A 27376-nucleotide genomic window follows, 5' to 3' on the forward strand; every position below is an offset into this window, starting at 1 on the left:
GGACTGTTCTCTCTACTACCGCATGGCAAGCGGTACCGGAGTGCCAAGTCTAGGACAAAAAGGCTTCAACAGTTTTTACCCCCAAGCCATAAGACTCCTGAACAGGTAATCAAATGGCTACCCGGACTATTTGCATTGTGTGCCCCTCCCAACCCCTCTTTTACGATGCTGCTACTCTCTGTTTATCATATATGCATAGTCACTAACTATACATTCATGTACATACTACCTCAATTGGCCCGACCAACCATAGCCCGGTTAGCCAATGTGCGGGGGCAATCTGCATTGTTCCCCGCCCCCCACCACCTGCCAACCACTTTTACTGCTACTCTGTTTATCATATATGCATAGTCACTTTAACCATATCTACATGTACAGTTGAAGTCGGAAGTTTACATACAGTTAGGTTGGAGTCATTAAAACACATTTTTCAACCACTCCACAAATTTCTTGTCAGCAAACTATTGTTTTGGCAAGTAGGTTAGGACATCTACTTTGTGCATGACAAGTAATTTTTCCAACAATTGTTTACAGACAGATTTTCACTTACAGTGAATTATATCACAATTCCACTGGGTCAGAAGTTTACATACACTAAGTTTACTGCGCCTTTAAACAGCTTGGAAAATTCCAGAAAATGATGCCATGGCTTCAGAAGCTTATGATAGGCTAATTGACACAATGAGTCAATTGGAGGTGTACCTGTGGATATATTTCAAGGCCTACCTTCAAAATCAGTGCCTCTTTGCTTGACATCATGGGCAAATCAAAAGAAATCAGCCAAGACCTCAGAAATTTTTTATTGTAGACCTCCACAAATCTGGTTCATCCTTGGTAGCAATTTCCAAACGCCTGAAGGTACCACGTTCATCTGTACAAACAATAGTACGCAAGTATAAACACCATGGGACCACGCAGCCGTCATACAGCTCAGGAAAGAGACGCGTTCTGTCTCCTAGAGATGAAAGTACTTTGGTGCAAAAGGTACAAATCAATCCCAGAACAACAGCAACGGACCTTGTGAAGATGCTGGAGGAAACAGGTACAAAAGTATCTATATCCACAGTGAAACGAGTCCTATATCGACATAACCTGAAAGGCCGCTCAGCAAGGAGGAAGCCACTGCTCCAAAACCATCATAAAAAACCCAGACTATGGTTTGCAACTGCACATGGGGACAAAGATCGTACTTTTTGGAGAAATGTCCTCTGGTCTGATGAAACAAAAATAGAACTGTTGGGCCATAATGACCATCATTATGTTTGGAGGAAAAAGGGGGAGGCTTGCAAGCTGAAGCACACCATCCCAACCGTGAAACACGGGGGTGGCAGCATCATGTTGTGGGGGTGCTTTGCTGCAGGAGGGACTGGTGCACTTCACAAAATAGATGGCATCATGAGAAGGAAAATGATGTGGAAATATTGAAGTAACATCTCAAGACCTCAGTCAGGAAGTTAAAGCTTGGTCGCAAATGGGTCTTCCAAATGGACAATGACTCCAAGCATACTTCCAAAGTTGTGGCAAAATGGCTTAAGGACAACAAAGTCAAGGTATTGGAGTGGCCATCACAAAGCCCTGACCACAATCCTATAGACAATTTGAGGGCAGAACTGAAAAAGTGTGGGTGAGCAAGGAGGCCTACAAACCTGACTCAGTTACACCAGCTCTGTCAGGAGGAATGGGCCAAAATTCATTGAACTTATTGTGGGAAGCTTGTGGAAGGCTACCCGAACCATTTGACCCAAGTTAAACAATTTAAAGGCAATGCTACCAAATACTAATTGAGTGTATGTAAACTTCTGACCCACTGGGAATGTGATGAAAGAAATAAAAGCTGAAATAAATCACTCTCTACTATTATTCTGACATTTCACATTCTTAAAATAAAGTGGTGATCCTAACTGACCTAAGACAGGGAATTTTTACTAGGTTTAAATGTCAGGAATTGTGAAAAACTGAGTTTAAATGTATTTGGCTAAGGTGTATGTAAACTTCCGACTTCAACTGTACATACTACCTCAATCAGCCCGACTAATCGGTGCCTGTATATAGCCTCGCTACTGTTATTTTTCACTGCCTTTTTTACTGCTGTTTTTATTTCTTTACTTACCCATTGTTCACCTAATACCTTTTTTGCACTGTTGGTTAGAGCCTGTAAGTAAGCATTTCACTAAGTTCTACACCTGTTGTATTCGGCGCACGTGACAAATAAACTTTGATTTGAAACACGTCTCTAGACCACATGTCCCTGAACTGTGGATTCTCTCCTTGTGAACATGGGAGAAACACTCCAAAACCATGAGTGGTGTGTTGTTGTGAAGCTCATTTGTGCTGGTTAGTCATGCATAACGGGGACAGGAGAGCACTTGTAACCATGAAGAGCCTGCTTAATCATTGTTCATCAAGACCGAAGTGTCCGCATTGATATGCACACAGCATCCCAGATCAAAGAGGTGTGTCGCACCATCTACTTACCAGTGAACTACCACTACCCAACATGCACCCCTGTCAGGAAGAGAGGCAGGCACTCATTAGATGCAGTTAAGTGTTGTTCTCCTGATGTTACTGTCTACAATCTGTTGTGATAAGATGGGAGGCAACCACTAAAGAAATATTCATTAATGGGCATATCTGTTGCTGGCATGATGGTACACGTTCCTTAAACCTGAAAGGTAATTCACTCTGTAAAGGAATTCTCAGGGGACATGCTGAAGATGGTTCAGGTCTCTATGGTTCCATGATATGGTGAAGTTGTTTTTCACAGGAGTTTTATTTGGAGGCGACAGGCAGCTTGCTGGTGGCTTGTCAGGTAGGTTAGTGCTATGCGGGGTTCCTTGGGACATCCCTACCCTAAACTTAACCATAATCCTTACCTAACCCTTTCCTTGACCATTTTCAACGGTAACTTCAATGGAGTAGGGACGTCCCAAGGATCCCAGATAACAAGGACCACGTCAGGTAGGAGGCAGCCGTCAAACCTTTTGAAAGTGATGCCAACATATCAGCCTTCCTTCTCCCAGACAGACAGAACATACAGACAGACACAACACCACCAGTGGTATAAAACTGTCATTACAGTGATTTATTAGAATGAACCATGAAAATAGCCAACCAGTGCAGTGTTTGAGTCTCTCTCCTCTGCACAAACATACACTCACACACACACACAAATAAAAAAAAAAAGACTACACTGAATAGTCCAGAGAGGAAGAACAAAAGAAAAAGTGCTACAGTCACAGAAACATTAATCTTTGCCAAGAAGAGCGCTCGTATTTACAACCAGATTCCAAAATGGGATGGGAGCCAATTGTACAAGCATAGGAAAGAAAAGAAGCAAATATATACAACCTGTTTCCGGAGAAAGCTGGAGTAACCACCTATACATTAAATTACAATTTCTACAAATAACCATTGATATTGAAAAATAAACCGCTAACGTCCTACCTACCGGTGAGACCTCACTCTGGCTACCTCAGAAGACTACTGCACTCGTTTCACACCATCACTCTTATGTTCTATCACTTCCCTTTCTCCCACTGACACACAGCACAGACAGACACACAGTCCATACACCTCCTCTCATCACACACACGCAGACAGACAGACACACAGTCCATACACCTCCTCTCTCACACACACACACACACACACACACACACACACACACGCACAAGTGCAGCCTCCTGGGGCAGTGAAGCGGGCTCCCAGAACAGCATTTTCTGAATCACTGCAGCGGTGCACAGATATTTCTTACACAGAGGAATAAAAATAATAATTCTGTATTTTTTTTATCTTTACAAAAAGCTTTCTGTTTGCTATAATGAGCCACTAGATAAAACAAATAAAACGGTGTAGAAGAGCAGACAATAGACAAAGAGAGGAAGAAGTGAAAGGCAGACTAACTGACGAAGGGGGGTGGAGGCTGGAATGTACATTGATACAGAAAGTGCGGGACCTTACAATAGAAGTCCAAAACAGACAGAGACGGTCAGGCACTCTCTCCGCCACAGGAGGGAAATTCAAAAGAAAACGGAGGGAGGGACGTCAGAGAGAGAAATAGTGGGATGAGCACCGGGGGAATCGTCCATCTTCATTTCAAACACAAAGTCTCTTAATAAGATTGTTTCACAGTCCTTGTTTTCAGTTTGTCCTTTAAAAAGCACCCCTTTATCCCACGTTCTCCTGTTTTTCCATTGGCCATGTGTTCAGGTACATAGAAAATATTTACAGCTTTTGTTGCTTGTTGTGTTCCGCGGTCTGTTGTCAAGCTCCTCTCAGAGTGAGTCACAGGGGCTGGCAGGGCCAAGGGGGAGGCCTGCATGGAGGCGGTCAGTGCCACCCCGTGCCCAGGTACCCAGCGTTGTGAAAGGGGGCGGGGGACGCAGGGGCCCCACGTGTCCCGCTGGACATCTGAGTGGCGGTGGGCATGGCCTGGGCCGGCTGAGTCTGCTGCTGGGGAGGGGGAGGAGGGGGGGGCAGTCCAGTCTGCTGGTGGGGCGGGGGGTAGGTGGAGGGGGGCAACGAGGGGTTAGTGGTGCCGCCGGTGTGCATCAGCGGGGTTGGAAAGCCCCCCAAGTTCTGAAAGTGGTGAGGGGCTTGCACTTGCATGGGGACACCGGTGGAGGAGGCAGGAGGAGGGGGTGGAGGAAGAGGCAGGCCCTGGTTGAGTGACAGGAGGGTGCTGGCACTGGGCTGCTGCAGCTGGTGGGTCTGGCCCTGTGGGGGAGGGGGCGGAGGGGGAGGGAGGGAGGACTGGGGGGCTGTGGTCAGAAGGAGCTGGTGCTGCTGGACAGGAGGAGGCTGCAGGTTAACGTGCAGCAGGGCTGGGCCGGGCCCAGGGTGTTGTGGTGGAGGAGGGGGAGGAGGAGGGGGAGTGGTAGAGCTCTGGTAGTGCAGGGCGTGGGGAGGAAGAGTCTGCAGAAGGGGCTGGCCTCCAGGGGGGAATGGGGACGTCACGGAAGGCTTGAACCCAGGGAAGGATCCCACAGCGGGGGCTGACTGGCTGGGGAAGTAGGCCGCTGAGGCTGGAGGTGCTGGTGGAGGAGGGGGAGGTGGAGCGGACTGTGGGCTGTACTGGGAGAAGGGGGGCGGCCCTGGTTGAGCCTGTGGCTGGGACTGAGGAGGAGCAAAGAGGAAGGCCCTCTGGCTGCGGTAAGGGGAGCCCTGAGCCTGGGAGTTGGGGGAGTGGAGGAGTGAGGGGGCAGGGTAGGGGGCAGCAGGGTGCAGCTTGGTGGGGGTCAGGGGGGCTGCCTTGGGTACGGCAGGCTTGCTGGGCTGCTGTGGGGCGGCCTGGGAGGGGGTCCGAGGCCGACTGTCACTCTCCTCCTTCACTGGGCGACTGCCAGGCTGGGACGGGCTGCTGGGACCAGGAGAACACGGCTAGGGAGGAGAGAGAGACTGAGCGAGGGAACGGGTAAGTCATGAACAATAACAGCCTACATCAGGGGTAGGCAGCTACATTCAGCCGCGGGAGGATATTTGTTGGAACGAATGGTCGGGGGCACACTGCAAACTGTATTTGAAAATAACAAACCATGTCATACCCTGTTTACATTGAGACACCATCATGTCTCTTATTTTTTTGTGGGAATACTTGGGAACAGATTTCCTGAATTTTACAGACCAAAAACTAAAATCAAAACTTTGACGGTTTTGGCCGACCCCTGGCCGACACTCTAGGCTGTGTGTTTGGCAGCAGCATGTACTTCACACTACTGTTTGAGCCAGAAAGCAGAATGTTTCTTACCGTGTGGGTTGGGGTCCTCTGCAGGCTAGGAGATGAACAATCTCTGACTGGGGCCTCACTGCCCTCGGTCTCTCCATCTGTAACAAGCACACATTATTACAATTAAACTACCATCAGTAAAGAAGTTATGTCCAGGTGGGTGTGTGTGTGTGTGTGTGTGTGTGTGTGTGTGTGTGTACCTTTGTCCTTGCTGTGGTCACTAAGCGACAGGGCTCTGTGGTAGCCACGCTCTCTTGCCTGCTCCACCGAGGTGGACGAGGTCCACTGTCCCTCTCCCCCCTCTCTCTCCCCCTCGACAGGGGGCTCTGTGTCCTCGCTGGGCTGGGGGGTATTTGGCTCAGGCAGGGTGGGGGCCACTGCAGTAGGGGCCACTGGAGCTTGGGCCGGAGCAGGAGCCAGGGGTGGAGGCTCTTGGGTGGTCTCCAAGGGCAGAGGGATCATCTCCACCAGGGTAGGTGTTGTAGAGACAGGCGAGCCGCATTCCATTTTGGAGCCGCTGCGCCGCGCCTCGCGCTGACGTTTCCTGTACTCCAGCAAAGACACCTGGGAAAACACATGACATCACACGAAAACAGACATACCTTTATCAGTCCAGGAACCTTAACACAGCTTGAATGGGCAGGCTGAATAGAGAATATAGCAACTCACCTTTTTCTTCTGTGGGGGATTCTGTCCTGACCCTCCCTCGCCAGTGCTGTCTCCACTCAATGAACGAGAGAAGGCCAGGGTTCCCCCCTCCTCAGGGCAGGGGTAGAAGAGAGACCCTGCAGCCTCTGTGAAGGGTCCTGCTGCCAAGGGTACTGGTACAGTCACAACACCAGCCCCAGCCACCGCCTCAGGCCTGAAGGCCAAGGGTACTGGTACAGTCACAACACCAGCCACCGCCTCAGGCCTGAAGGCCAAGGGTACTGGTACAGTCACAACACCAGCCCCAGCCACAGCCACCGCCTCAGGCCTGAAGGCCAAGATGGGCTCCAGGGTGTGTGAGGGGGTAAGGTCCCTCAGGTTAGAGTTGATGGGGGAGAAGGACAGACCCCCTGGCCCTGACAGACCCACTCTCTCTGGACTCTTCATCCAGGGGGAGAGGAGGGAGGAAGAGGCTGGGTCTGTGGAGGGGGCCTCGCTGCTGCCCTCAGCCCCGGTCTCTGGACCCTCCTCTCCCCCACAGTCCTGGGACTCGGCGGTGGGGGGCTGGGGGCTCAGGGGGGCGCTGGTCTTGGCGTCGTGGGGGGGCAACACATCCAGACTGGGAGCCCTGACCGCTACACAGGGAGAGGAGAGCAGCGAAGGTGGCCGCTCAGCCTCTTGGGGGCTGGGTCTGCGACTGCCCTCTGGTGAGCTGTCCAGGGAAGACTCGCTCTGTGGACACAGGAACAGAGATATTAACACACCGCTCAATTCCCTCTATGAGTGTGTGTGTTTGTAGTTTAGAGTGTGTGTCTTACTTCCTGCGGGGCACTGAGTGTGTGTGTGGGAGTGCTAGGTAGAGGCTCAGGGCTCGGCTCCTCCATACGGGTGACGCGGGGTGGCGTGGCCAGCAGCAGGGGTGTACCCGGCGTCTCTGATAGGTCGGCCTGGGTTGGCGTGGCGCAGGGAGAGCCGTAGGGGGTGGAGCTCTCTGACATGCAGGCGTCCAGCGGACACAGACCCAGGCGCCGCTTCTTCAGAGGAGTGGGCAACTCTGTATGACACACACACACACAGAGAGAGGAAGGGTTACTCACATGCAAAAAAACAGACACTTGCATACAAGACTTATGTTGCTTCTAAGTGATGAGAAACATTTCTGAGTCCTCACCAGAGTCCTCACCTGGCAAGGTGCAGCTGCCGTTGTAGGGGGGGGGGCTGTCAGAGTCCCCGTTGATAGGGGGGCTGAGAGGGCCCTCGCTGCTGGGTGGAGGGGTGGTGGTCTCCTCCTCTAGAGCCTGCTTCAGCCAGCGCTGTGGGAGAAGACAGGGAGGGAGAGGACTTAGACATGTCAACCACAAATACAAATCACATTCACTGATCTCCAAGGCAGCTACATCTTAGAAAACCTAAGTCTCTGTTACTGACAATAATACTGTCCCTCTGCCGGTAACACTGTCGGTCTGTCCCTCTGCCCTGCAGTTATACCTGACAGCTAACACTCTCTCCATTCCCCTGTGAGCTGGTGAACAACATACCTTCTTGCAGGAGCCTGAGGTGGGCGGCGTGTCGGGCAGCTCGCGGGAACGCCGGCGTCCGGTGGGCACCCCAGGGGTGGTGGGGCTGCGGTTGGCCAGGAAGGGTGAGGAGAAGCGGACGTAGTGTTTGGGCGTGCTGTAGACGTGCGGGCTGGGGCCCATGCCGGGCAGGGCGTTGAGCTGGGTGGCCAGCACCTCCGGGTCGCTGCTGATCCTCAGGGGCCTCTCCGGGGCCGGCTCTGGGGTCCGCAATGACCGCTCCTGCTTGTCGACGCACCACTCACTCACTAAGTGCTGTAGCGAGACAAAGAGAGAGAGCTTTAGTCACAAGCACACTGCATTTGACTATAGTACTGAGTGACATTTCACTAGAAGGAATAGAACATTCCTATAAGTCTAAATAGAATAGTGACTAGTCGTGTTTAGGGGTGAGCACTGAGCAGTGGCTAGGGTACCTTTTTAGTTTTGGGGTACTTCTGCCCGGAGCGGTTTCTGTCAGGGGCCGGGGAGCCACTGTAAGGGGGGCTGGTGTCAGGGGCATGGGAGGAGAGGGCCTCTGGTTCGGGGTCCCTGGAGGCCTCTACATCTGGGCCGTCAATGGACAGGGGGTCCAGGAGTTCCCCGGGCGAGCCAGGAGGTATGTCAGAGCAGGTGCTGATGGTGCGCGCTCGCCGCCGCTGCTGCCCGATGTGGGTGCGGCTCCGCGAGAAGCTCTTCCTCTGCTTGCTGCCTCGCAGCTTGGCCGGCGTGGGCTTGTTGAGACCCGGCTCCTCCTTCACCTCTAGCAGGGGCTGGGAGAGACAGGGTTAGGATAGTACAGTAGCGTAGTTTTGGATGGGTTTATAGTCACCTTCAGCTAACCCTTCGGATTATTGACAACATCCTCTCTGGTGGAACCAATGTGTCAGAGAGAGTGCAGGCATAAAGAACATGTTGAGTCAACTATCACTTACCATCATGATACCAGGAGACTGCATGTCGGCCTCGGGGGTGGCAGGGGGCTCCTCCTTGATGCCCCCCTCTGACTTGGTGCCGATCTTCTCCAGGGCCTGCTCCCGCCTCTTCTCCCTCTTCTCCATGCGGGCAAAGGCCTGCAGGATGGCCTCCATCTTCCTCTCTTCACGGGTCTGTAGAGGAGAGGAAGACAGAGCGGTAAGCGTTAGTCCACGTGGCCTAGTCTCCTGCCCCACTGGGCCTAGAGGGGGAGGGACACGTTATCGCAACACAAGACAGGCATGAGGCAGTCTGGCTGGCAGCTGGCAGAGAAAAAAACAGCGGCGGTGCAGAATGACAGAGAAAAAAGGACCACCATTTCCCCTTCCAGTGGAGGAAAAAAACCAATGGAGATAGAACAAGTAAAAACCCTGTTTATGTGAGACCAAACTAACTGAATCTGGGAGGTGGGAACGTAACATTAGCCCTTACCAAACCATTCAGGGTGTGTGGTTTATAACACCACGGCTGCCCCCACCAGACTAGTTTTACCACCCCCAGCAGCAGAGACACACTGGGGTCTGCCACAGGGCCGGTCAGTGGAGAGAAGATGGAGGTGGTTAGTATGTTTGTCAGTCAGTGGGGTCCCCTATGAGGTGGAGGGGCAGGCAGGCGGGGGGTATGTTTGGGGGTGGGGGTTGGTGGGTCAAGTTTACCTCCGGTTTACTCAGTCCCAGACAGCTGGAGGCCCCCACGCCTTGCAGATGGGACTCCTCCGCTGGGCTGGCCTGAATGGTTTACAGAGAGACAGCCTGGTTTAGAAGACAAGAGGCCCGGTCCCCCCCAATAACACACATAGAACATACACACACCCCCACAGTTCCCCACTCTAGGGGCTTCAGTGTGTCGCCGACCCTCAGGGATCCTCTGAGACAGGTGGGGGTGTGGAGAGGTGACCTGGCCACTACAGGGTTATGAAAGAGGGGAGAGAAGAGGGGCAGACAGGGAGAATGGCTGCCTTATGCCTGTAGACGCGTGTCAAGTCAGGGCTTCTTCACCTTGTCTGCTTACACCAGCATATCCAGTAGGAAGACTTTATTTGGGCTGAATGAATGAACAGTGATTTCAACACAACCCACCACCACTGGAACTCAGCCACATGTTCACCACCTCACCACAGTGTCATTAACCACATACTGAACCCACGACACATGGAAAGAAAACGAAGACAATAGCAACCAACCCAATCACCAACTTTCACCAAGGTTGATGACAAGCAACTGCATATCATCTGCAACACCCAAAACCAGACCTTAGTGCAACCTTCAACATATTAACTGTGTGTTCCATGCCGTGTCTGTATCTTTAACATGAGTGTGGGAGACATACCATGCCTAACACACAGACATCACCAGTGTTAAGAGCCCATGCGGACAGGGCATTGTAGTGGATGCGTGGTTGAACACCATAAATACACCAGACCACAGGGTGACTGTTACGTCAGAGGACGACAGTGAATCCAGAAGCTCTTTCTTCCACAGTAGAGGGGGGTTCCTCCTCCTGGACCAGCTTGCAGCTTCCCTTGGAGGGAGGCAGGCTATTGGATGTCCCAGAGTCAATAAGGCCCTGGCAACAGAGAAGCCCCCCCCCCACCTTCTCTCTCGTTCAGGGATATTTAGCAGCCAGAGCCAGTCCATTGGCCAGAACGATGAGTCAGCGCTTTACACCTTGGGCCTCGTCGTGTGAAAGGGAGCTGACGGCAGGGTAATTTCCAGAGTGTGTGTATATATGAAAGAGGGAGAGCGTGCCAGCGTGTGTGTGAGCCCATCTCTCTGGGTCACCAGAGCTCTTTAGCAGGTGAGAGGAGAGTAATTGGCCATTTCAAAACAGTTGGCCAATTCTGTACGTGAGGGTCATACTCAGACACACAGGGAGAGTTCCAGTACTTACGTGTGATGAGGCTGGGGCTCTTGTTTACTCAGCTAATGAGAGGGGGGGGGAGGAGGGGGTAGGGGGGCCTGTGGCTCTGGAGGGCCCGGAATGGTGCAATGTGTGATTGTTTAGCAAATTAACTCTTGAATAAATGAGGAAAATAACCCACGTATAATGATGACCAAAACACAGAGCCTCAGTGTTTGAGGAAGTGAGTGAGCGACAGAGAGCGGGGGGGGACCACGCAGGCTAGGCTACACAGCAACAGGATGAGGCAGAGACAGCAGCAGAAGCAGGGAGGTGGGGGGGGGAACCACCACCACACAAACAGTGACCCATACCAGCAAGGATGAGCTTTTTCCTATGGGTGAGGGGGGGGGTTATGGGCTGCACACAGCAGGGCGCGCTGCAGCCCTGGCTCACGGAACTTACCATCTTCCTCTTTCTCTCTGCAATGGTCTCCTCTGACTCCATCTCTACTTCACTGTTAACGGAGTGATCAGGCTGGTCTTCTACACCCTCTAACTCTGTAGGATCCTGTTAGAGGGGGAGAGGCGCTTTATCATGGCACTGACCAACCACAGGCAGTCTGGCTACAGACTACAGGGTCTAGAGTAGTGAGGTGGTAGGTGGGGAGGGGGGGGTCTGGGGAAGAGTGACAGTTGGGGGCACTGACTGGGGACATTGTGGGTTTGTCTGTGCACAAACTTGCTCAGAGCTTATATTCGGTCCTAGGCAGTCAGAATAACAGCGAAACGCAATCGTACCCCTTTTCAAAGAAGAGCGACAGACCAGGCTCACTTCTGTAGTGCCTTGTGATACATTGTTTTGAGCCCACTCCCAACAACTACCCTGTCGCCATCAACTACCCTGTCGCCATCAACTACCCTGTCGCCAACAACTACCCTGTCGCCATCAACTACCCTGTCGCCAACAACTACCCTGTCGCCATCAACTACCCTGTCGCCATCAACTACCCTGTCGCCATCAACTACCCTGTCGCCAACAACTACCCTGTCGCCAACAACTACCCTGTCGCCATCAACTACCCTGTCGCCAACAACTACCCTGTCGCCAACAACTACCCTGCCGCCAACAACTACCCTGTCGCCATCAACTACCCTGTCGCCATCAACTACCCTGTCGCCATCAACTACCCTGTCGCCATCAACTACCCTGTCGCCATCAACTACCCTGTCGCCATCAACTACCCTGTCGCCATCAACTACCCTGTCGCCAACAACTACCCTGTCGCCAACAACTACCCTGTCGCCAACAACTACCCTGTCATATGTCAAGTTGTGGCTCTTGTGGTCACACGAAGGTCTGTTTGCGCACAATGACAGATGTGGACAGCTTCCAAATTCAGCGTGTTCATTTCACGGTTTGTGCGTGTTGTTTTCCGAAAGAGATGGCTCGCACTTCATCTCGGACATCAGACCCTCTCTTCACCGTTCCTCATTCTAGACCAGGCCTGGGTAACTCCAGTCCTCGGGGGCCGATTGCTAGGGATGGGGGGGAAGTGTGACACCAAACACACCTGATTTAAACTATATTGCATTCTAAACTGAAGATCATGATTGGTTTATTATTGGAGGCAGGTGTGTTAGCTGGGGAAAAAGTGTGACACCAATCAGGCCTGGAGTTTCCCAGGCCTGTTCTAGACCATACATCAGTCTAACCAGTCTCCATAAACCATGCTTCTGTGTGCTTCCCTCAGATCAGTCCTTAAAAATCACTCGTTGTGAGAACTACCAGTCCCTACCATGCTTGCCGATAAGACCTATGGCCTGGGTCGGGGTTATTAGACAACACAACAAAATGTTTTGCAATGGAATAGGACAACAGACATTTCTTATTGGACAGGTTCAGATTGTTCCTCTCAGTTTCACTGAGCGTTTTCTTCCGTTTGGTATCTACTGAACACAACCCCAGAGACAGAGGGCTTTCTCTGTGTGTAACACTGAGTAGAGGGATGCCTAATGGTGTGTTCGGGAGCTCCTGCAGCAGAGAGGACACAGTGTGATAGCATGTCTCATCTGCCACTAGAGGGCTAGATGCCAGACAGCTCTGAGCAGCGATACACGGCATGGTGAGAGAGATGGCTGGGTACAGGAGTGGGCTTTGGGCTAGGGAGAACCAAGATGGATGATAGAGGAATACAAGTAGTCTACTAATGGATAACACAAATAAAACAGAAATGCAGCAAATATAACAGAAACATTTATAAATGGCTACACGCATGGACATTGGACGCTAACTAAATGGAAAACAAGCTAAATATGATAACACAAAGGTCTTCAAGAGGAAAGCCAACTTATAGGCTCCTATGGGGCAATCCATCACAGAGAGAGTGATGGGGACCGGGGGGGAGCGTGTGTGATGGAGACATGGATTGAGGTGAGTTGTGTTGCCAGGGAAATCTTACCTGGTTGTTGGAGATGGAGAGGCGGAGGGGTGATAGCTTCCTCTGCTTGCCGTCGGCCCCCAGGCCCTTGGCCCTGCCATCACAGTCCAGGGTCATGTTCTGATTCTGGCCCAGGTCCAGGTGGTCCCCTCGCTGCATCATGGGCTCCTTGTCCTTGCGGCCCCGCCGGCGGCTGCTGGTCTCCAGGTTCTCGGTGGGCTCCAGGTTGTACTTCAGCACCGGGCACTCTGGGTTTCCCCTCACACATGCACAATCCACCTTGTATTTACTACAGAGAGGGGGGAGAAAGAGAGAGGGGGGAAGAAGCGAGGGAGAAGAAAAAAGGTAGAAAGATAACATGATTGAGGTTGACCAATCTTGTCTTGTTGTATGCATGCATGCATGTATGCATGCATGCATGCATGTATGTATGTATGTATGCATGTATGCATGTATGCATGCATGCATGTATGCATAAATAAGAGGTCGACTGATTTTATTTTTCAACGCCGATACCGATTATTGGAGGACCAAAAAAAGCAGATACCAGTTAATCGGCCGATTTTTATGTATGTGTATGTAAAAATGACAATTACAACAATACTGAATGAACACCTATTTTAACTTAATATAATACATAAATAAAATAAATAAATGTAAAATCAAATAAATAATGAGACATGTACAATTTGGTTTAAATAATGCAAAAACAAGTGTAGGAGAAAGTAAAAGTGCAATATGTACCATGTAAAAAAGCTAACGTTTAAGTGCCTTGCTCAGAACATGGGAACATATGAAAGCTGGTGGTTCCTTTTAACATGAGTCTTCAATATTCCCAGTTAAGAAGATTTAGGTTGTAGTTTATTTCTCTCTATACGATTTGTATTTCATATATCTTTGACTATTGGATGTTCTTATAGGAACTATAGCATTGCCAGCCTAATCTCGGGAGTTGATAGGCTTGAAGTCATAAACAGAGCTGTGCACCAAGCATTGCTAGGAGCTGCTGGCAAACGCAGGAAAGTGCTGTTTGAATGAATGCTTACGAGCCTGCTGCTGCCCACCACCGCTCAGTCAGACTGCTCTATCAAACATCAAATCAACACACAGAAATACGAGCCTTAGGTCATTAATATGGTCAAATCTGGAAACTACCATTTCGAAAACAAAACGTTTATTCTTTCAGTGAAATACAGAACCGTTCTGTATTTTATCTAACGGGTGGCATCCCAAAGTCTAAATATTGCTGTTACATTGCACAACCTTCAATGTCATGTCATAATTATGTACAATTCTGGCAAATGAATTACGGTCAATGTTAGAAAAAAATGGTCTTCACACAGTTCGCAACGAGCCAGACGGCCCAAACTGCTGCATACACAGAACGCAAGAGAAGTGACACAATTTCCCTGGTTAATATTGCCTGCTAACATGAATTTCTTCTAACTAAATATGCATGTTTAAAAAAATATACTTGTGTATTGATTTTAAGAAAGGCATTGATGTTTATGGTTAGGTACATTGGTGCTACGATTGTACTTTTTTCGCGAATGCGTTTTTGTTAAATCATCCCCCATTTGGCGAAGTTGAAGTAGGCTGTGATCCGATGATAAATTAACAGGCACCGCATTGATTATATGCAACGCAGGACAGGCTAGATAAACTAGTAATATCATCAACCATGTGTAGTTAACTAGTGATTATGTTAAGATTGATTGTTTTCATATAAGATGCGTTTAATGCTAGCTAGCAACTTGGCTCCTTGCTCCACTCGCATAACAGGCGGTCAGCCTGCCTCGCAGTCTCCTCGTGGATTGAAATGTAATTGGCCATAATCGGCGTCCAAAAATGCTGATTACCGATTGTTATTGAAAACTTTAAAATCGGCCATGCCGATTAAAATCGGTCGACCTCTAATATATATATATGTGTGTGTGTGTGATTGTGTGTGTGTGGTACTAGGTGATCACTTCCACCCTGCTTACCAGCAGCCATAGTCATAGTCAAAGCCTATGGTGATCTCGGTGCCTTTGGTGATGGACCTCAAAGAGTAAATGTACAAATGGAGCATACCATCCTCTATTACATGACGCACCTGTGAGAGACACGAGACAGAGAGAGAGAGGTGGAGAAAAGGGGAGAGAGAGAGGCACCCATTGAAACTCATGAGGTTACATTAAGTTGAAGTTAGTGGCTCTGGGGGGTGTGGTCAGGGTTTAGAGCCGTAGGTTTTGTATCGTGGTCTGCGATTGGCCACTCACCTCAGAGTTGGGGGTGCAGGAGCGTCGGATGAAGCGGGCCTCATTACCAAAGCTGCGGGCGTCCACACACATCTCCAGCCCGTCAAACTTTGAGTAGAACAACACAAAGGGGTATGGCCTGGGGGGAGGAAGAAAGGGAAAGAGAGAAAAAAAAGAATGATATGCAGTGCAGGGCAGACAGACACAGTAACAGATTGGGGATGTCCATATGTTGACCAGGGGAAGAGAGCCAGGAGCTCAACAGGAGCCAGGAAACAACGTGAGGGACTTCACTGCCCACTGCCAAGGAAGGACCACAACAAACACACCCCTTCTATCGATCTCTCCCTCTACCTCTCAAATGTCTCAGACATACAATTATGAAAAGGAGTAGAATTCCACTTTTAAATTTGAGCTGAGGATTCTACTTGAGCTCAGGTTTCCACCAGACGGGACCTCACCTCTTGAAGAAGCATCCGTTGGCCTCAAACTGCTGTCGCAGCATGAACTTGCCCCTGTACTCTATGATGAGGGAGTCTGGAGCCAAGTCCCTCACTGCCTTCAGGATCTTCTTGTTCTTCTGAACCTGGCTCTGGAGAGGGGAGAGACAACAGGACATGAGGAAAGAGGCTGGCTGACACTGATATTTGCAGAGGCAATATGTTTGTACAAACTGTGTGTATGCTGCCTGCTCAGGCAATTTGAGGACAAATGTTTGTAGGTCACTGTGTCGGTTCCAGCTACCTCCACGGGCGGTTTGAAGGTGGCCGTGTGTGTGTTGTAGGCCAGGGTCTTGCCGTCGCCGGCCTCCTTGACGCGGAGCAGGATCTGGACGTCCTCGCTGTACTGGTTGCTGCCGGCATCCTCGTAGGCCTCCATCCAAGCCTTCATCTTGTTCTCCCACAGAGACGGGTGCTCCCCGGGCTCCATTTCTGGAGCTCCACCCTTCACTCTGGAGGACTTCCTGGAGCCCTCACGGAACGCCTGTTAAACAACAGACAGCGTAAAACAACAAGGTTTACCACCCGTTTTTGCGACAGATTTCTGTTCAAATAAACATACCCAAACTCATTTTGGGGTGAGTTGCTCCAAATACATGTAAAGCTCAGAGGTACAGTTGGGGTCAAGATAAGAAACTATTGAGTGTCAATAGGATTGAATGGATGTTTGAACACAGACCTTCTTGGCTCGGGCTGACGTGGCGACGGGCTCCTTTTCTCCGCTCCTCTTGCGTTTCTTGTCAGCCTGCTTGTTGCCCGCCAGGCGGCCGGTGGTGAGTGTGATGCTGGTGGGCGTGTGCTGGAAGGCCGTGTACAACTCCAATGGCACCTCGTCCCCACTCTCTGTGGCACTAGTGTCCCCGTCTGCAGAGATACATACCGGTATGCCTTAATAAAGCATTGGTAATAAAGGTTTATTTGGGCATCTTGTACAGAGGGTCCAACCAAAGCAAAGTGTTCCTGGTTCTAACCTATTTAGACAAATTATTTCTCAAAGGTAAAAACAAGATTTTCCAAAGCAGTCTGCAATTCTAAATGTCTGCATTGTTGTATTACTCGATGTGACCAGCTGGTGTCAGCGTGCCCCCTGGGTGCACCTAGCACTACACAGCTGATTCAAATAACTAACTCATCATCAAGCTGTGATTATTTGAATCAGCTGTGTTGTGCTAGGGTAAAAAACATGTTCAAATTACCTTGTCTAACCTGTACCCCTGCACATTGACACAGCACCCCCTGTATATAGCCTCGCTATTGTTATTTTGTGTTACTTTTATTACATTTTTTTACTTTATTTTGTAAATAATTTCTAAACTCTTTCTTGAACTGCATTGTTGGTTAAGGGCTTGTAAGTAAGCATTTCACATTAAGGTCGACACCTGTTGTATTCAGCGCATGTGACAAGTAAAATGTGATTTGATTTGTGGCCTGGGTCTCTCCAGACCCACAGGGGGAAGAGGCTGCAGTAGTGAGCAGAGCAGCCTGACATACACAGCCTTCATCACACTGCCATCTGATCTGAGAGCTGTTTACTGGAGCGCACTGGGAGGGACTGGAAAAGGTATATCTCACCATCTCTCCACTCACCGGACATGTTCTCCCTCTTCCGGGTCTGCAGCACGATGGCCCGGTCTCTGTCCAGGATGCGCGGCTGGCAGCGCTCACACAGGTACGTCTCAGGAATGTGCTGCCTGTCGATCCCCATGCAGTCTATGTGCTGCCACACACTGAGAGAGAAGAGAGAGCAGAGAGTCAGTAACAGCAGCCATTCACAATGCAACAGGGGATCTAGACAGGGGTGACTAATCCCAAAGAAACGTTGAGATGAGACATGGACACCGTTTGAAGGCTAGAATGTTCATAAATCACTGCTAGGACAGTGTGGACTCTGGTCTAAATCACTGTGACCTGATGAAGGAGAGGGTATTTCCCAGTTCCTACCTGCACTTGTCACAGCAGATCATGTAGCCGTCGTCATGAGTGAAGCCACAGATGCAGCGGGTGATGTCGGCCCCGTAGCTGCCGTCCTCCGAGGTGCTGAGTGTGGTGCCCCTGGAAGCCTCGTCCTGCAGACCCCCCGGCACAAACAGCGCCTCGCCCGGCCGGATCAGCATGGAGGGGGGAGGGGAGGCCGGGGGCGTGGGCGGGGGGCGCGCCCCATAGTTGTGGTCCTGGGGAGGAGGACATAAAGGTGTTGAAGGTGACACATACAAGCCACAAAAATAAAAAAGTCGTACACTATATATAAACTCCCAGTAAATCACCAACTTTTCAGGATCACTGTGACTTCTTCAGGTTGATGCATACAACAATAGCATGTCAAACATTGAAATTCTAATTCAATAACTGCAAACGGCCACTTATTTCCAATATGAATTGTTCAAATTGTCTTGAATTGAAATTTCCTTTTCGTTATTCACTAAGCTAAGACTGCATTGCGATTGACCCTAACCCATATCCAGTCGCCTCCCCCAGGCGAGTGAACTAGCCTGTATGAGGAGTATTATAGTGCACGGTAGTGTCCTGTATTATAGTGTACAGTAAGTGAACTGTATTAGTGTACTGTATTATAGTGTACAGTAGTGTCAATGTCCTGTATTATAGTGTGTCCGTGTCCTGTATTATAGTGTACGGTAGTGTACAGTATTAGTGTACGGTAGTGTACAGTATTAGTGTACGGTAGTGTACAGTATTAGTGTACGGTAGTGTACAGTATTAGTGTACGGTAGTGTACAGTATTAGTGTACGGTAGTGTACAGTATTAGTGTCAATGTCCTGTACGACAGTGTACGGTAGCGTATGACAGTGTACGGTAGCGTACGGTATGACAGTGTACGGTAGCGTACGGTATGACAGTGTACGGTAGCGTACGGTATGACAGTGTACGGTAGCGTACGGTATGACAGTGTACGGTATGACAGTGTACGGTAGTGTACTGTATTATAGTGTCAGTGTCCTGTATTATACTGTATGACAGTGTACGGTAGCGTACTGTATGACAGTGTAGCGTACTGTATGACAGTGTACGGTAGCGTACTGTATGACAGTGTACGGTAGCGTACGACAGTGTAGCGTACTGTACGGTAGCGTACCGTACGGTAGCGTACCGTACGCCAGTGTAGCGTACCGTACGCCAGTGTAGCGTACCGTACGCCAGTGTAGCGTACCGTACGCCAGTGTAGCGTACCGTACGCCAGTGTAGCGTACTGTATTATAGTGCCAGTGTCCTGTATTATACTGTATGACAGTGTAGTGTAGCGTACTGTATTATAGTGCCAGTGTCCTGTATTATACTGTATGTTAGTGTACGGTAGTGTACTGTACGATAGTGTACGGTAGTGTACTGTACGATAGTGTACGGTAGTGTACTGTACGATAGTGTACGGTAGTGTACTGTACGATAGTGTACGGTAGTGTACTGTACGATAGTGTACGGTAGTGTACTGTACGATAGTGTACGGTACGATAGTGTACGGTAGTGTACTGTACGTTAGTGTACGGTAGTGTACTGTACGATAGTGTACGGTAGTGTACTGTACGATAGTGTACGGTAGTGTACTGTACGATAGTGTACGGTAGTGTACTGTATGATAGTGTACGGTAGTGTACTGTACGATAGTGTACGGTAGTGTACTGTATGATAGTGTACGGTAGTATACTTTATGATAGTGTACGGTAGTGTACTGTATTATAGTCTCAGTGTACAGTATTAGTGTACGGTAGTGCCAGTGTCCTGTATTATACTGTATGGTAGTGTACTGTATTATAGTGTATGGTATTGTATTAGTGTACTGTATTATAGTGTACAGTAGTGCCAGTGTCCTGTATTATAGTGTACAGTAGTGCCAGTGTACTGTATTAGTGTACGGTAGTGTACTGTATTATAGTGTACGGTAGTGTATTGTACTGTAGTGTACAGTAGTGTCTAGTATTGTAGTGTCAGTGTACAGTATTATAGTGTACAGTAGTGCCAGTGTCCTGTATTATAGTGTACGGTAGTGTACTGTATTATAGTGTACGGTAGTGTACTGTATTAGTGTACTGTAGTGTACTGTATTAGTGTACTGTAGTGTCAGTGTCCTGTATTACAGTGTACAGTAGTGTCAGTGTCCTGTATTACAGTGTACTGTACTACAGTGCATTATAGTGGTGTACTGCAGTTTAGTGTTGAAGTGGAGTGTACTCACGGCGTAGGGCAGCCCAATGTAACTGTGGGAGTGGTGAGAGCTAATGCTGTAGATCTGGTGTGGGTAGCTGGATTTCTCCACCACCACAGGGCTGGCCTCAACCGATTCTGGTCTGCTGGACAGAGAGAGAGAGAGAAACAGTTAGGAGGGGGATCCCATTCACAACATAGAGAAGAGAGATCAGTTTGTTGGAAATACAAGAGGTGCAGAAACAGTAAGGGGGATTCCATTTACAACAGTAAGAGAGAGAGAAAGCAGAGAGAGCAGAGACAGAAAAAATGTAAAGCTAGACATGAGGGAGAGAAACAGGGGAAGATGAGTAGCGTTAAAGGACAGGTAGAGTGAGAAAAAGGGTAGAATAGGAGAGAGAGCAGAGAGAACCTCATAAGCAGTGAGTGTATTGTTGTGCTTAATTGATTCTCCTCTTCCACTGGCTTAATGAGGAGTGTTTATTTGGGAGGGCTTTAGGGGAGCTGACAGTGGTTGTGACAGAGTGGAAGTGGCGTGTGTGGCCTGCCCCCTTCATATCACCTCAGCTAACTGGACAGGGCTGAGAACTAAATGGGGGCCTAATCTCTCCACAATATTTCAACCCCATTTCTGGAGGACACACACACTACTGGAGGCTAACACAACATTGACACACGCAGAAACAATAACAGGCATTTACTTCTGTGAGCTCATTTATCAAACCGGTAAATCCACTTTTATTCTATGACATTGCAGTGGCACAGAGAAATCCTGTTGAACATGGGAGTATGGTTAAATAGGCTACTTCTCACTGGCATTGAAGGAGGGGGGAGGGGTTCAAAAACAAGGGAAGTGGGATTGGCAAATGGACAAGAGAGGAGATGAAGGAGGGAAGGAGAGAAAGACCAGTGACAGCCCAGGCAGTTGAGACTCCAAGCTGATGTTATGATAAATCAGAAGGCTAGCTGATGTTCCAACAACTAATACTGCAACTGGTCAGTCATGAGGAAGAAACTCCAACTCCTCCCCTCCTCGTCCAGACAACTGCTTCAAGGTCAAAGAGAGGGAGCGTGAAGAAGAGAATAGAGATGCCCCCAGGTGTATCCGGGGATGGCTTTGCACATTCACACACATTTCAGAAGCAAAATGAAACCTTGACAAGAGGTTTGGCTAACAACGCAGAGTACAAGATAAAAAAGTCCACTAAACAAACTGAACATTACAAAATGTATGTGTGGTCTGATGGTGTAGTAGAATCCCTGAGGGGATGCTATGGCTATATGGCTCAAACAGGCTATGTAGCATATTTGGACATCGAGTACAAGGAACAATTGACAAACAAACCCTGAATAATAAAGAGAAAATATGTCAAAGTACACACACTGCCCCGCAGAAACAGTTCCAGCCAGTAACTGGAATACATGACAAGCCAAGACAGTTAGTAGCAGCACGGTAGCGTAGGAAAACTAGGCTACTCAAACGAATGGATGTGCCACGTGTCAGCATGTTAAAGTACACACACACACACACACACACACACACACCCACCTCTCCAATGCTCCAACCCTCCCTCTCTCTAGACACCCCGTCCCTCCAAGGGTAAAGCAGCAGTACAGTACCTGGTGGAGTCAGTCTTTCCCCCCTAGTCTCCCCGTGTGCTGCACACCACACCGTGACCTCTCAACGCTCGCTGTGCAGCACTTCCTTAACTATGGTATTGGTGCTCAAGCGCCAGGAGCTTTGTGTCAAACTGAAAATGTAAGTGCATGTAAAAAGGTCTAGGGGCGGGCTGCGGGGAAGGTGTGTACATAACTCAGTGAAACACACACACACACACACACACACACACACACACACACACACACACACAGAGAGATCACTACCCTCCCCAGGGCAGAGAAGTAACCCAACCCAAAGAAACTTTAAAGGATGCTACTGAAAACAGTGTGAATGATTTACTAGGGTCAAATGTATACTTCATAATCAGGGATTTGCAGGGATGCAGCATGCATCATTCAGTAGTGAGAGAACGTTCTCATTCATGTATTAAAATCAGTGATCGTATGATGAGTCATTCAAATGGGCTTTATTGGGTTTTCCTGGGATAGTCCCTCTGGTGAGAGAGGGGGATGATAGAAAAAGGAGAAGAGAACAGACTTGTGATGAGTGAGTTTGTTTGACGGATGGTGAGGGGCCATGTTTGGTCTCAGTGTGAGTGGCCAAAGGGACTGAGACTGACTGCATCGATCATGTCTGTCTCATAGGAAGTCAGGGACGAAGGCACAGAGCCAGAGTAGATGATGCTATAGTCAATCACACACACACGTCTAGGGGGAAGCTACGAGATGTGAGACACCGGGAGACTCAGAGAGCAGAGACAGCAAAGAGAGACAACAGAGATTTCAATTAAACAGACAGCTAGGCTAGGCATGTGCTAATCATAGCTCACAGCTCAAGAGAGAGCTTAATATGGAGCAAGAGATCACACACACACAGAGAGAGAGAGCTTAATATGGAGCAAGAGATCACACACACGCAGAGAGAGAGAGCTTAATATGGAGCAAGACATCACACACACGCAGAGAGAGAGAGCTTAATATGGAGCAAGAGATCACACACACAGAGAGAGAGAGAGAGCTTAATATGGAGCAAGAGATCACACACACAGAGAGAGAGAGAGATTAATATGGAGCAAGAGATCACACACACAGAGAGAGAGAGAGATTAATATGGAGCAAGAGATCACACACACACACACACAGAGACAGAGAGACAGAGAGACAGAGAGACAGAGAGACAGAGAGAGAGAGAGAGAGAGAGAGAACTTCTGCACAGCCAGAGGCAACGCCTTCACGCCAAAGTGTTTCCACTCACTGCCATGGCGACTCACTGTAGCCGTCAGCGAGTGCACGCACACTGTGCCCCGTGTGTCGCTAGAACAACACACACACGGCAGCCGCACAGCAAGTCACGACACAGTCTGCAGCCACTGCGCATCCCCCTGCTCGTCACAACGCTGCATCTTTCAGAGGGAGGTGGAGAGAGAGTGACTGCTCCTCTGGGAGTTGTACTGCTGTTCCTAGGGTTAGCAAGTTAGCACACTAATGCTAACCTCAGCCTTGTGTTGAGAACACGAGGGCCTCGAAGAGTACCAAGGATCTGTGACTTGTTTTATCAGCAGGGTGGAAGGAAGAGGGCTAGATGAAAACTAACCTGGTCTGTGGGCACGCTGGCGGTAGGTAGTCCTCTGTGTGTGTGTGTGTGTGTGTGTGTGTGTGTGTTTTACAGACAGCCAGCTACACTCTGTGCTCCCTCAGAGTGGAAGCCCAATTCAAGCTTGCATCAGGCAGGGGATAGGCCGACGCAGGGCGGAGAGAGAAGGATAGAGAGAGGGCTTAAAACCCGCCCCTACGAACAGAAGGGCCCTGGGCTGAGACGCGGCCGTGTATAAAGCTGACTGGAAGGGGGGAGGAGGGGGAAAGAGAGGTGAGCGCGACGGGAACCATTTAAGACTCCTTAACCGCAAGAGGGCCACCTGTCATTCAGCCCGGTGACCATGGCAATGGCCCCTGCGCATTGCGGAAGGGAGACATTGGGGAGGTTTCTATGGCAACCTGATGTGGCCGACCGCAACAGCTCTTAAGGCTGGGGGAGAGTGACACGGACCCATTTTAAGAGACAAGCCCTCTAAAAGGAGACCTTTCTATTCTTCAACCACAGGAGCACAGAGCAGGTATCTCTTATTTGTCTATAATACTTTGCCAGTATCCCTGAGGAGGGTATTTGGAATACTGTGAGGAGGGTGGTATGTTGTTGCCATTGCGCCAGGCTCCACTAACAAGGTGCAAAGCGTACAGACAAGGATCAGGTGCGTCATTTTCAGAGTAAAATTCTCCCTCCACCTGGTGGTGTCATTCTAAAATCATGACATTAGCTACACTGACATTGTATTACACAGAAGCAACTCAGAAATACAAAGTGAACAGTAAGGGTGTATGATGCTAGATAGTCATAAGCACAGCATATGTTGTATTTAAGTGACAAGCTCTTCTGCCTCATATCTTCTCTACAAAGTGGGTTTTGTCATATATGGAACTTGGGTGGTCTGGTCAGATTAGGGCATTGAGAATGTCTATGGGAAGTGATGGGTGTGAGACGGTGAGTAGTGCTCTGTATGTGATCAATGGCAGTGATTGACCAGGCCTGTCCCTTACAGCAGGGCTATGGAGCCCCTCAGCAGGGCTAGAGCAGAGACAATGCAGCACAGAGACACAGACACAGCGAGAGAGAGACACAGCGACAGAGATACACACAGCGACAGAGAGACAGAGATACACACAGCGACAGAGAGACAGCGACAGAGAGACAGAGAGAGAGAGACAGCGACAGAGAGACAGCGACAGAGAGACAGCGACAGAGAGAGAGACAGCGACAGAGAGAGAGACAAGCGACAGAGAGAGAGCGACCGACAGAGAGAGACAGCGACAGAGAGACACAGCGCACCACAGAGACGACACGCTACCGACAGCGACATATTCAACGTCACCGACAGATTCGCCGCACCGAGATAGTCATCCAACCACAGATTCATCGTTCGCCACATATATTATTCCGTCACACATATTATCTACCGCATATATACCATCGGTTTCAGCCAGATATATACCGCGCCACAGATAGCGATTCCCACAGATAGACGCTTCGCACACGTTATTACACGACATATACACGTCACACCACACACAGCGATTCCACACCAGCACCTCAAACATATACACCGCCCAAACGCAATAACGCTACACGCTAATCAGGCATATACACCGCCACATATGATATACACCGCCCCACAAGATATCATATACGTACATGCCATATATACACCGCTACATCGATACACGTTTCACCATAATCGTATACACATCGTTTATATACACGCCTGGCACACGCCTCACAGTCGCATATCGTTTCCTATGCTCGCACGGCGCTTCGACATATATATATACGTTCCCATATGCCCATATACACATCCCTCGACACAATAACAGCGACACAGAGAGAGAGAGAGACAGCGACACAGAGAGAGAGAGAGACAGCGACACAGAGAGAGAGAGAGACAGCGACACAGAGAGAGAGAGAGACAGCGACACAGAGAGAGAGAGAGACAGCGACACAGAGAGAGAGAGAGACAGCGACACAGAGAGAGAGAGAGACAGCGACACAGAGAGAGAGAGAGACAGCGACACAGAGAGAGACAGCGACACAGAGAGAGACAGCGACACAGAGAGAGACAGCGACACAGAGAGAGACAGCGACACAGAGAGAGACAGCGACACAGAGAGAGACAGCGACACAGAGAGAGACAGCGACACAGAGAGAGACAGCTACACAGAGACAGAGAGATACACAGTAGAGGTCGACCGATTAATCGGAATGGCCGATTAATTAGGGCCGATTTCAAGTCTTCATAACAATCGGAAATCGGTATTTTTGGACACCGATTTTTTACACCTTTATTTAACTAGGCAAGTCAGTTAAGAACACATTCTTATTTTCAATGACGGCCTAGGAACGGTGGGTTAACTGCCTTGTTCAGGGGCAGAACGATAGATTTGTACCATGTCAGCTCGGGGATTCAATCTTGCAACCTTACGGTTTACTAGTCCAACGCTCTAACCACCTGCTTTACATTGCACTCCACGGGGAGCCTGCCTGTTACGCGAATGCAGTAAGAAGCCAAGGTAAGTTGCTAGCTAGCATTAAACTTATCTTATAAAAAAACAATCACTAGTTAAACTAATATCATCAACCATGTGTAGTTATCTAGCCTGTCCTGCGTTGCATATAATCGCTTAGGTAAACATTGCTCCAACTAGTACCTAACCATAAACATCAATGCCTTTCTTAAAATCAATACACAAGTATATTTTTAAACCTGCATATTTTGTTAATATTGCCTGCTAACATGAATTTCTTTTAACTAGGGAAAATGTGTCACTTCTCTTGCAACAGAGTCAGGGTATATGCAGCAGTTTGGGCAACCTGGCTCGTTGGGAACTGAAGACTATTTCCTCCTAAGAAAGAGAGCCGACTTCGCCAAACGGGATGATTTAACAAAAGCGCATTTGCGAAAAAAGCACAATCGTTGCACGACTGTACCTAACCATAAACATCAATGCCTTTCTTAAAATCAATACACAGAAGTATATATTTTTAAACCTGCATATTTAGCTAAAAGAAATCCAGGTTAGCAGGCAATATTAACCAGGTGAAATTGTGTCACTTCTCTTGCATTCATTGCACGGCAGAGTATATGCAACAGTTTGGGCCGCCTGGCTCATTGCGAACTAATGTGCCAGAGTTTTACGTAATTATGACATAACATTGAAGGTTGTGCAATGTAACAGGAATATTTAGACTTAGGGTTGCCACCCGTTAGATAAAATACGGAACGGTTCCGTATTTCACTGAAAGAAAAAACGTTTTGTTTTCGAGATGATCGTTTCCGGATTTGACCATATTAATGACCTAAGGATCGTATTTCTGTGTATTATTATGTTATAATTAAGTCTATGATTTGATAGAGCAGTCTGACTGAGCGATGGTGGGCAGCAGCAGGCTCGTAAGCATTCATTCAAACAGCACTTTCGTGCGTTTTGCCAGCAGCTCTTCGCTGTGCTTCATGCATTGCGCTGTTTATGACTTCAAGCCTATCAACTCCCAAGATTAGGCTGGTGTAACCGATGTGAAATGGCTAGCTAGTCAGCTGGGTGCGCGCTAATAGCGTTTCAAACGTCACTCGCTCTGAGATTTGGAGTAGTTTTTCCCCTTGCTCTGCATGGGTAACGCTGCTTCGGGGGTGGCTGTTGTCGATGTGTTCCTGGTTCGAGCCCAGGTAGGAGCGAGGAGAGGGACGGAAGCTATACTGTTACACTGGCAATACTAAAGTGCCTATAAGAACATCCAATAGTCAAAGGTATATGAAATACAAATGGTATAGAGAGAAATAGTCCTATAATTCCTATAACCTGTTAGGGCTAGGGGGCAGTATTGACACGGCCGGATAACAAAACGTACCCGATTTAATCTGGTTACTACTCCTGCCCAGTAACTAGAATATGCATATAATTATTGGCTTTGGATAGAAAACACCCTAAAGTTTCTAAAACTGTTTGAATGGTGTCTGTGAGTATAACAGAACTCATATGGCAGGCCAAAACCTGAGAAGATTCCATGCAGGAAGTGGCCTGTCTGACAAGTTGTTGTTCATCTTGGCTCTTTTTATTGAAGACTGAGGAT

The 27376-nt window shown here is 48.9% G+C and overlaps 1 protein-coding gene across 18 annotated transcripts in view; it reads right to left on the minus strand.

Annotated features, from left to right (window-relative positions):
- Nucleotides 1-3056: 3056 nt before the first annotated feature.
- The window catches only part of kmt2e (lysine (K)-specific methyltransferase 2E), a 38059-nt gene continuing 13739 nt past the window's right edge, over nt 3057-27376 (minus strand). For 3 of the 18 annotated variants that reach the window (XM_045722146.1, XM_045722145.1, XM_045722144.1), the window contains exons 3-22: nt 20111-20222; nt 17865-18094; nt 17496-17650; nt 16603-16811; nt 16168-16407; nt 15885-16015; nt 15445-15562; nt 15169-15278; nt 13205-13472; nt 11209-11313; nt 9561-9632; nt 8865-9038; nt 8367-8702; nt 7912-8205; nt 7545-7686; nt 7192-7427; nt 6395-7105; nt 5926-6289; nt 5747-5823; nt 3057-5379 (exon numbers count right to left, since the gene is read on the minus strand). In XM_045722146.1, the coding sequence (XP_045578102.1) occupies nt 4330-5379; nt 5747-5823; nt 5926-6289; nt 6395-7105; nt 7192-7427; nt 7545-7686; nt 7912-8205; nt 8367-8702; nt 8865-9038; nt 9561-9632; nt 11209-11313; nt 13205-13472; nt 15169-15278; nt 15445-15562; nt 15885-16015; nt 16168-16407; nt 16603-16811; nt 17496-17650; nt 17865-18094; nt 20111-20222 (5134 nt within the window). In that variant the 3' untranslated portion in view covers nt 3057-4329. Of the gene's footprint in view, nt 5398-5746; nt 5824-5925; nt 6290-6394; nt 7106-7191; nt 7428-7544; nt 7687-7911; nt 8206-8366; nt 8703-8864; nt 9039-9560; nt 9633-11208; nt 11314-13204; nt 13473-15168; nt 15279-15444; nt 15563-15884; nt 16016-16167; nt 16408-16602; nt 16812-17495; nt 17651-17864; nt 18095-20110; nt 20226-21699; nt 21810-27376 lie in introns of those variants that run through there. The other 15 variants (XM_045722143.1, XM_045722141.1, XM_045722142.1 and 12 more) reach the window with 13 other exon arrangements.

Source organism: Salmo salar, chromosome ssa07 (assembly GCF_905237065.1).
Source record: "Salmo salar chromosome ssa07, Ssal_v3.1, whole genome shotgun sequence".
NCBI lineage: Eukaryota > Metazoa > Chordata > Actinopteri > Salmoniformes > Salmonidae > Salmo > Salmo salar.